The sequence below is a fragment of the Crocuta crocuta genome, unplaced genomic scaffold, assembly GCF_008692635.1.
Source record: "Crocuta crocuta isolate KB4526 unplaced genomic scaffold, BGI_CrCroc_1.0 scaffold68, whole genome shotgun sequence".
NCBI lineage: Eukaryota > Metazoa > Chordata > Mammalia > Carnivora > Hyaenidae > Crocuta > Crocuta crocuta.
The window spans coordinates 3,649,565-3,660,072 of record NW_027532426.1 but is presented as its reverse complement, the minus strand read 5'-3'; the positions used below and the strand labels follow the sequence as shown (position 1 = coordinate 3,660,072).

The 10,508-nt window shown below is 42.2% G+C and overlaps 1 protein-coding gene across 1 annotated transcript in view; it reads left to right on the top strand.

Annotated features, from left to right (window-relative positions):
* Positions 1-4,408: 4,408 nt before the first annotated feature.
* MRPL45 (mitochondrial ribosomal protein L45) overlaps positions 4,409-10,508 on the top strand; it is an 11,236-nt gene continuing 5,136 nt past the window's right edge. Inside the window, exons 1-4 of the mRNA XM_077779306.1 lie at positions 4,409-4,538; positions 5,403-5,580; positions 6,423-6,540; positions 9,976-10,074. Of these exons, the coding sequence (XP_077635432.1) occupies positions 4,473-4,538; positions 5,403-5,580; positions 6,423-6,540; positions 9,976-10,074 (461 nt within the window). The 5' untranslated portion in view covers positions 4,409-4,472. The remainder of the gene's footprint in view (positions 4,539-5,402; positions 5,581-6,422; positions 6,541-9,975; positions 10,075-10,508) is intronic.

The window sequence follows — 10,508 nt, the reverse complement described above, 5'->3', positions numbered from 1 at the left end:
CAGGAGCTCAATACACATCACATGGGACTCTGGCTCTTAGGGCTCTAGAGAGTGATTTTTTTTTAACTGTGAAAATTAGTGATCAGAGTCAAAAAATGACTTGCCTGAGACCACAGGGTAAGTCAATGTCAACAATGGTGGGACTAAATCCTTGTCTCCTGCCTCCCAACCCAGAGCTCTTTCTACTATATCACACTCTATTTGTGGGTTGATTGATTTTAGCCATAAGTTAGTGTGCATATAAGGACATGAGGTTGTAGGCATGATGAGGGAATTGTTTTTGCCCACAATTTATTTCCTGCCCACAATCTATATTCTTTGCATTCTTTTGTTCAACACATTTATAGAGTGCCTATTATTGCCTAATGCCTATTACTCTAGGCATTGCTCTTCAAGTTTGTGGACCCTTTCCCAGGGTGCCCAGCATTTGCTGACAGGCTCCCAGGCCCCATGCCTGCAGCCATCCGGGCACTCCTGGAGCGTCTTCCCCAAGTTCCCAATGCTAAGGTGTTAGATTTATTTCTGTCTCCCTCCTGCAGAGGTAATCCCTGAGAATGGAAGTGGGTTAGAAACAGATTACTCTGATCCAGGGGCTTTGCCCTCTCCTCCCTGAACGTGGCATGGGGGGAGAGGGGAAGTCACAAATAGCCTGAAATTCCCTTTTAGGATTATTGCTTGATTTAGCCAGCTGGGGTGAAAGGGGAGCAAGAAGAAGCAAGGGATTAACTCTAGACCAGGCTTGAACAGCAGGATACATGGGCTTCTTTTCAGGCTGAGCCAGATGAGCAGTATCTCCTCCCAAACATACTTTTAGAAATAAGGTGTCTGAGGCAGGCAGAAAAAGGTAAAGGAGAAGGCCTTTGTCCTCAGCAGCAGGGATGAGTGGAAGGACAGATGAGAAAGAACAGCTCATAGAAGAAAGTGGTGCAGCACAGAAATAAAGAGTCACTTGTGGGCTGGGAAGTCACCTGCCTTCTGGGGATCTTAGCTTCAACAGAGGTGAAACCTGCTCCCCAGGAGAAGAGAGCTAACACACAGGGCTTCCTAGTTAATATCTAGGTTAGGGACATAGTGTTTCATATCCTCCCTTTAGTGACACCGCACTGGGATGGACACTGGGGGCAGGGATGTGATCTGTGTCCAGAACAAAGAGCCGTTACACTTACCAGGATTCCACTAGGCTCTGTTTATACCTTCCAGGCCTATCACGAGGCTTTGGAAACAAGAGCCATAACTAATCAGAGTGGGAACATGCATCAACTCATTTAATGAGTTATTAACAATTCTGTGATTTAGGTATTTAATTACCCCTGTTTTATAGGTAAGGAAAAAAGGTGGAACTAAGGTGTAAATTCAGGCACTATAATGTTCTTAACCACTATGTGAAAGCTATAGACAGCTAATTCTTGGAGTGACCGAGAAGCTTTGCTAACATTGTCAGCTAAAGATCGGTTGAGAACATTTCTTAGTAAGTCAGAATTCTTGGTTTCTTCTGTCACTTTATCTTGAACAACTCACTTATTTTGCTTTTCATGCTTTCACTCAAGGGAGGGAAGTACACTATAAACACATGGCAAGCCTATTACTCGCTTCAATCCAAGTATCATATTGTTTACTGTAATCAATAAACATTATAATCAGAATCTTCCAGTTCTCCAGAAGGATTTTTCTTCATTCAAATCAACTGCGCTTCTAGAATGTAGGTCACTAGGCACAATTTCAGAACTTCCAATCTTTGACATCATCTGCCACTGGGAGGGGAAAAATGCAAATACACGTCCCACTGCTCAAGGGATATCCCATCTTCTTTGGCTCCATTTAAAAATTTCAATAGGAAAACAAGGGATTCCAAGGAGCCCCCTGTATTTGGAGAAACAGGCAATCAACTTTGCTCTCTGTCTTATCATATTCCATCTGGGGTTCTACTCATCCATCTATTGAATAAATATTTGAGTGTCTACTATGGGCAAGACTGTTTTTTGCAAGGCAGAATTCCCAACCACCTTATTACTTCGTCTAATCGCTCCTATTTCACCTTTTCAGAAATGCAAACTACTAGGGTTATAGTATTTGAAAATAGCCTTTTGGTGGTTTGTGTTACTTCCCCAAAAGACAGCTCCCAATGTTCCAGGGAGTTAATGAAGTAGGAATATAATATGAATTTTCCAAAAGGGCAGATATTATAAAAAGCCTACTTATGATTCATCTCAGAATGAATTAATTGATATTGACTCCCTTTACTATTTTGCCCAGGGTGATATAGAACAAGTTTGCATTCCCTGAGAAACTGATCAGAGGGGTGCCTGGCTGGCTCAGTTGGTGGAACATGCGATTCTTGGTCTTGGGGCTGTGAGTTCAAGTCCCACTTTGGGTGAAGAGATTACTTAAAAATAAAATCTTTAGGCGTGCCTGGGTAGCTCAGTTAAGCATCTGGCTCTTGGTTTCGGCTGAGGTCATGATCTCACGGTTTGTGAGCTTGAGCCCCACATCAGGCTCCATGCTGACAGTACAGAGCCTGCTTGGAATTCTGTCTCTTTCCCTGTCTCTGCCCACCCCCCTCAAAAGATAAATAAACTTACTTTTTCTTTAAAAAAAGTAAAATCTTTTTTTTTAAATGTTTTATTTATTTCTGAGAGAGAGACAGCATGAGAAGGGGAGGGTCAGAGAGAGAGGGAGACACAGAATCCGAAACAGGCTCTGAGCTAGCTGCCAGCACAGAGCCTGACATGGGGCCCGAACCCACAAACCGTGAGATCATGACCCGAGCCGAAGTCGGATGCTTAACCGACTGAGCCACTCAGGCACCCCCAAAAAAGTAAAATCTTAAAAAGAAAAAGAAAGGAACGAAGGAAGCAAGAAAGAAAGAAGGAAAAAAGGAAAGAAAGAAACTGATCAAACAGCAGACAGAAGTGGCCTGGGATGTATTGGTTACCATGTGAAGCCAACATAAAACTCAATGGTGGAGGGGTGCCTGGGTGCCTCAGTCAGTTGAGTGACCTACTTCAGCTTTGGTCATGATCTCACAGTTCCTGAGTTTGAGCCCCAGATAGGGCTCTGTGCTGACAGCTCAGAGTCTGAAGCCTGCTTTAGATTGTGTCTCCCTCTCTCTCTGCCCCTCCCCGGCTTGTGCTCTGTCTGTCTCTTTCTCAAAAATAAATAATAATAAAACATTTAAAATTTTAAAAAAGAGAATGGGCTATCTCTCATTTAGATGCTTAATAATATACATTCTTTAATTAACACATACATGTAGCACCTAATTTCATGTCACAATTAATGTGTCATGGTACAGGTTCAGTGCTGTGGCAAGGACTTGTGGGGAGTTCTTACCCTTGCAGAATTTACAGTATAATTGAGAAGTCAAGATTTAAGGCAATACAAGTGATTCCCAAACCCAAGAGTAATCTCTCTCCTTTGATAGTCCATAGCATTTTATTTGGACTTCTGTGATAATTCTATTCCAGCCTATAAACTGTTATATGTACATACCACGAGCTCTTAACTTATTGCAAAATACTCTAGATATGTGCTCAATAAACACTGATTGGCAGAATACAATAAGAACCTATAGGGAAGTGTGGAAAGCATTTGCCATTCATCAATGATTACAGTATGGATTTTCCAGAATGGCCTCAACATCGTATATCCTTTAACTGAATGTGAAGCAGTCCAGCGTAGTAATTACAGCATGGTTTCTGGATTTAGTCGGCTTGGATTTGAACCCCAGTTCTGGCAGTTATTAGCCATGTGTTGGTAAATACATTACTCACTTTATTTCTCCATGGCCCAACCTCATATGTAAAAGTAGAGTATTACTCTTGTTTGTGGTGAGAAGTAATTGAGTTAAATACGCAAAATGCCTAGAAAATTGCCTGGCACTTGGTAAACATTTATATATATTTATAAAAATAGTATAAGCTATTACTTGTTATTATTAAACGGGTGCCTCTTTCCCGAACCAACAAGACATGTTTTTGTCAGTCCATGTATTTGCTCCAACAAACAGTAGTCATTACGTTTGTTCAATAAACATAGCAGTCACTAATCCCCAGTCTGACAGAATTTTCTTCAGGTTCAGATTGGGAAACCTAGGGCTGTTTAAGGTTACACAGCATATTGAGGTGAGATATGGATCCAGAAACTTTTTATTTCTGGTCTTTCTGTGATCAAAGAAAACCACTTGTCTCCGAAGGGCAACACCTTTTCGTTTTTTAGGGGATGGAAACAAGGTGCAGCAACGTCCCAAAGTTGCAAGAATGCGGCAACTCCTTCTGGCCAGAACGCCCGGAGCGCAGGCGCAGCTCTCGCTCCAGCGCTCTCGGGCGCGTGACAGCNCGCGCCTCTCACACTTCGGCTGAGGGCGCGCGCCCTGGAAAATTCCACACCCAAGCTAGCTCCGCCCTCTGCGCCCTCTCTCCAGACCCCGGCTCTTAAATGACAGGCCCCATCCCAGCAGCCTTTGCGGGAACAAAATGGCAGCCCCCACGCTGCGGGGTTTGTCTTGTTTATCCAGAGCTTTGGGCTGGTGGTCTCGGCAGGTGGGTAGGGACTGGATGAGTATATGACTCCTGGAGCTGGAGGAGGACCACAGAGTAGAGGGGGACACTCCCTTTGCACTTGTCTTTGGTGGGCTTGGACGATACAAGTCACACCTAGCTACCGAAGAGTTTGAGGTAGACGCGACCCAGCTACTAAGCTCAGCGGCGGGGTGGGGAGAGCCCGGGTAAGGCCATGAGGACGGGCAGGTTTTCGGGGGTGAACTTTCTCCAGTTTGTTCTGGGTCTGTTTGGCGGGGAGGTATTAAAAGGGAAAGAAGTAATGGTTTGGAAGCTGGGCTCGCTTCCTCTTGGTTCTTATAAAAACCTTGAACAGTAGCTGGGAAGGAGGGAGTGCCCTATTGTCCCTGCCTGACAGCAAACCTCACGGTCATAGAGAAAAAGAGATCTGACCTTTAAAAAGGTTACTGATCATTTGGGAGCCAGAATGACAGAATAAAGTTTGCAGTTAGCCCCCCAGTGGAATGAGCAGTATGTAATCTGAGTAGGGGATGCTTTGGTAATAGCATTCCTCTCATTTCAGTGTTGGGTTGATGTGTAAATTCCCTATGGGATTGAAGGTTCTTTGAGATCAGAAGCCTTGCTTTAATCAACCCTGCATCCGTGGGACTTGTTATAGTCTGTGCTTGGGGACAGGCTTTAGTAAATGTGGAGCGTTGTTAGTAAAGCTTGCTTACAGGCTTCTGGTTAAGACACCCTTAAGGGTTCCACCCCCGCCCCGATATGTGGCTTTATCATTGTTTCTAAGTCATTCTTTGAATATGTCTTTTCTGTCTTTGCTTAGAGTTTGTTCCAGATCGATTTCTTTCCAGGTTACCTTTATCCTAACCTTTTCCTGTCTTGCAGCCAGTCCTGGGCACTCAGTCCACAGTTGTAGTTCCAGTGAGAAGTAAAAAACGTTTCACACCTCCTGCTTACGAGCCCAAATACAAATCAGAAAAGGAGTTTATAGAACATGCCCGGAAAGCAGGACTGGTCATTCCTCCAGAACGTTTGGAGCGTCCCCTACACCTGGCCTGTACAGGTGAGGCGTGGTCCTTCTGAGATCCTGACCAAATCTCCTTCTGTCAGAGATATTCTGGAAAGTGGAATGATGTGGACTGTGATTGACTGTATTTAACTACAAAGTCAGTTGAGCCCTGATAATGATTTACTTTATGTACGCCATGTTTCACGAGGTCGTCTTCGATCTTGTTTTCACACTGTTCCCAGAAGTCAAGGGTGAAATTTCTCTATTTTGGACAAGAAGAAATTGAGGCTCTGAGAGAAGACTTAAATGATCTTACTGTGGGGTTTTTTTTAAGGTTTTTTTTCATTTTTAAACATTTTTACTCATTTTTGAGAGAGACAGAGACAGAGCGCAAGTTGGGGAGGGGCAGATAGAGAGAGAGACACAGAATCTGAAGCAGGATCCAGGCTCTGAGCTGTCAGCACAGAGCCCAACGCCGGGCTCGAACCCATGAACCATAAGATCATGACCTGAGCTGAGGTTGAACGCTTAACCAACTGAGGCACCTAGGCGCCTCAGTTTATTTTCAAAGAGAGAGAGAGTGCACAAGCAGGGGAGGAGCAGAGGGAGAGGGAGAGAGAAAATCCCAAGCAGGCCCCTCTCTGTTAGTGTGGAGCCTGATGTGGGGTTGAACCCACAAACTGAGATCATGACCTGAGCCGAAACCAAAAGTTGGAGGCTTAACCAACTGAGCCACCCAGGTGCCCCTTATTCTGTTTTTTCTAATGTAACATAGTTCCCTCTACATAGAAGTCTACTTTATTAATCTACTTTATGTCAGTGATGTCTCTCAATTTTATCTGACCTCAAGATGACTTTTTTTCAGTGTTTGAATGCCTTTTCTCCTTTCATTACAGCTGGTATCTTTGACGCCTATGTTCCTCCAGAGGGTGATGCTCGTTTGTCATCTCTCTCGAAGGAAGGACTGGCACAGAAGAGTGAGAGGTTGAAGAAGAAGGTGGCATCACAATTGTCGTATGTGTCTGAGACAACTGGGAATGGATATTATCATACAAATTTCTTGTTGCTGCTTTTTTTCAGAGTGGCCATTGTAGGTTAACTGGGTTGGCTATAACTCCCATGATGACTTGACGGTATATATTTTTTCTGTAATAGAGTTTAGTTAACGTTGAAGAAGATGGGCATTTTGATTTCTTAGCCTCTTTGCCTTTATTGGTATTTTTTGTCACAGCAGTTAGGGAGGTGTCTTAGAAATTTGTAGAACACTTTTTGATCACATATTTTAAATTTTAAAATAATAATAAAAACATATTTATATGAGAAGTACTTAGAGTTTGCACTACAGAGAGTAAAAAGCCAAAAAGGGTCAGGAAGACAGACTTGTCCTAGGGAGGGAGCTAGGTCTTAACTAAGGAGCAGAAGCCAAAACCTTCTTAGTCTTTCTTTCAGTTGAAAGGATGGAAACATTTTGTATTTGTCACTCAAGGTTCTTTAGGGTCATTTATGCATTTCTGTGCACAGGCATATCGAGTCATTGTTAATTCTTCATGTGGCCATAATTTACTTCTTTAAATACAGATCTTATTACCTCACCTTTCTGTGAAAACTCTTTTATGTTTCCCTATTACCTGGAATAAAATCCTGACATCTTCAGTGGTATTCAAGGCGTTTTGTAAATCTGGTTCTTGCCTACCTTTCTGCCGTCGTCTTACTCCATTTTTCTCATCCTAAACTTCAGCGTTTCCAAACTAATTGCCAGTTCCATGACAGTATTGTGCTATGACTGTGTCTTTGTGCATTGTTTCCTTTACCTGAAAAATGCCTTTTTCCTCCTTTGCTTGATAACTCCAACTCACTTCTCAAGAATGAGTTGAGCATTGTGTCTGTTTTGGCCCTTCCCCGACTCTTTTTTGGAGCTGCCTTTACTATAATTGTAACTGTACATTTGTAGTAACTGTACCGCGATGAGTTCCTGTCACTTATTTCTCTCTGGGACTGTGCACTCTCTTTCGTGGTAATGGCCGTGATGATGATGAACAAAACACATGTGATTTTATCGTTGCGTTATCATTTACGGGAGGAAAACAGCCATTAAATACTGATTGCACACAGTGAAATAATTATAGGTGTGGTGAAGTATGAGTGCTATGGGATCATATGACAGGGAAAGATAACTTGGTCTGGGAGCTCAGGGAAAGCTTCCCGGAGGAAATGACATTTAAAGGTGGCATCTAAAGAATTGGTTGCAGCGAGCTAGGTAGAGAGGTATGGTGAGGAGGAGCATCCTAGGGAAACAGAACAGCACAAGGCTCTCAGGTGAAAACAGTGTGATGTGGGTGTTGGATTTTGTCAGTGTTTTTTCTGTGTCTGTCAATAAAATCCTGTGATATTTGCCCTTTAGTCTATTGACACGTTGTGTTAACGTTAATGGATTTTTTAATGTTAAGCCAACCTTGCATTCCTGGGATAAATTTCAGTTGGTTATGGTGCCTCTCATCCTTTAGTATATTTAACACTTTAATTAGATCAGAATTCCCTGTTTATGTAATTATAACTATGAGAATATTGTTGACATATCAGTCATGCAGTACATTATCATGGTGTTTCCCGCCTAATTTTTTTCTGGAGTTAAGTGTGAGTGTTTTTTGTTTTTTTCCCATTTGCTTACAGAATCTTTGATTGTACAAATTTCTTCTCAACACATGGAAAACATTAAGTATTTTATCAATTCCATCTTCAAGAAGAAATCCCTCCTGGAGTTTTCTTATATGTGTTTTCATTCTGGACTGATTGCTCTTTTTTTTTTTATTAGTGTTTTTATTTTAGTTTTGAGAGAGAGTGCGAGAGCGAGCAGGGAAGGGGCAGAGAGAGAGGGGCACAGAGGATCAATCCAAAGTGACCTCTGTGCTGACAGCAGAGATCCCAATGCAGGGCTCGAACTCCTGAACTGTGAGATCAAGAGCCTAAGTCAGATACTCAACCAATTGAACCTTTGGTTGCCCCTGGCCTGGTTGCTCTGTCGGCCCGCTGTACATCCTGGGATCTACTTTTCCCATCATCCTGATAACTCCTTTTGTCTTGCCCTTGTATTGTGCTCCCTGTTTCCTGAATCTTATGTGTGTCTTTCATAATTATTTTTTTTATTTTTGTGGAGCACATTCCCCAGCAGCTTCGGGCATGGTAGATCAATGAAATCTTTCAAGTCTAAGAAAAACTCTTAATTTTTTTAATGTTTATTTAAACATTAAATAAGACAGTGTGAGCGGGGGAGGGGCAGAGAGAGAGATACAGAATCTGAAGCAGGCTCTAGGCTATGAGCTGTCAGCATAGAGCCCGTTGCAGGGCTTAAACCCATGAACTGTGAGATCATGACCTGAGCTGAAGTCAGATGCTTAACCAACTGAGCCACCCTGGTGCCCCAAGAAAAAGTCTTTTGTTTATTCTTCCACTTCATTTATAATTTATCCAGGTATAGAATACTGAGCTCAATAATTTCCCCAATTAAAAGCACTGCTCCATTGTCTTTCTAATTTCTAATGTTAGAAACCTGATGTCATTCTGATTCTCGAGCCTATGTGTGAAACCTGTGTTTTCTTTCTTAGTGCTTATAGGATGTTTTCTTTGATGCCAAAATTCTGAAATTTCGCTATGAGAAGCCTTGGTTCTATTTTTATTTTTTTAATTTTTAATTTTATTTTTTTAATTATTTTTTTTTCAAAATGTTTTTATATTTTGTTTTTGAGAGAGACAGAGTGTGAGCAGGGGAGGGGTAGAGAGAGAGAAAGACAGAATCCAAAGCAGGCTCCAGGCTCTGAGCTGTTAGCACAGGGCCCAACGCAGGGCTAGAACTCCTGAACCATGAGATCGTGACCTGAGGCGAAGTTGGATGTTTAACCGACTGAGCCACCTAGGCGCCCTGGCCTTGGTCTTTCTTAAGTGTGAGTTACAAGGTTGAATTTCTAGGACTTGGCACATTCAGAAAACAATTTTTGAATAAGTGGACAGAAATTAATGGAGGTTAATGTAAGCTGTGAGTTATGGATATTGTATGAAGTCTTTAGAAATGATTCTTGGGGTGCCTGGCTGGCTCAGTTGGTAGAGCATGCAATTCTTTATCTCAGGGTCATGAGTTCAAGCCCCATGTTGGGTGTAGAGCTTACTTAAAAAAAAAAACAAAAACAAAAACAGAGAGGCACCTGGGTGGCTCAGTTGGCTAAGCTAAGCATCCAACTCTTGATTTCAGCTGAGGTTATAATCTCACGATTCATGAGATCAAGCCCACATCAGGCTCCACACTGAAAGCATAGAACCGGCTTGAGATTCTCTCTCTTCCTCTCTCTTCTCCTCCCCTCCCCCCCAACTCTTGCTCACTCTCCCTCTTTTCTCTCAAAATAAATAAATAAACTTTAAAGGGAAAAAAAGAAATAATTCTCATACTTAATTTTACAGAGTCCGGAAGATAAGAGAACATGATCCTAATTTTAAAATAAAGGACTTCCCTGAAAAAGCTAAGGAAATTTTCATTGAAGCTCACCTTTGTCTAAACAAGTAAGTGAACTCTATCTTATACCTATTATTTTAGCAGCTATTATTCTAAGCACAGATTTTGTTTTTCCTTTGGTTAAGAGTTCTAGAGTGACCTGGATACCTGAGTGGCTCAGTCTGCTGATTTCAGCCCAGGTCATGATCTTATGCTCAAGGGATCAAGCCCTGCATTGGACTCTGTGCTGAGCATGGAGCCTGCTTAAGATTCTCTCTCTCTCTGCTCCTCTTTCCTCATGTCCTCATGTGCACATGCTCTCTCTCTAAAAAAAAAGTAGATTAAGATCCTAGAGTGACCTAGATAGGTCTAGGTGTGTGTTTGAGCCAGCCAGTTTTTAATGTTAATTTCTTATTTTAGGAATTCTTATATCATACAGGTATCATAAATTCCATCTTCACATCGGAGTATAATGTGGGCTTATGACTTTATTAGCCACCCC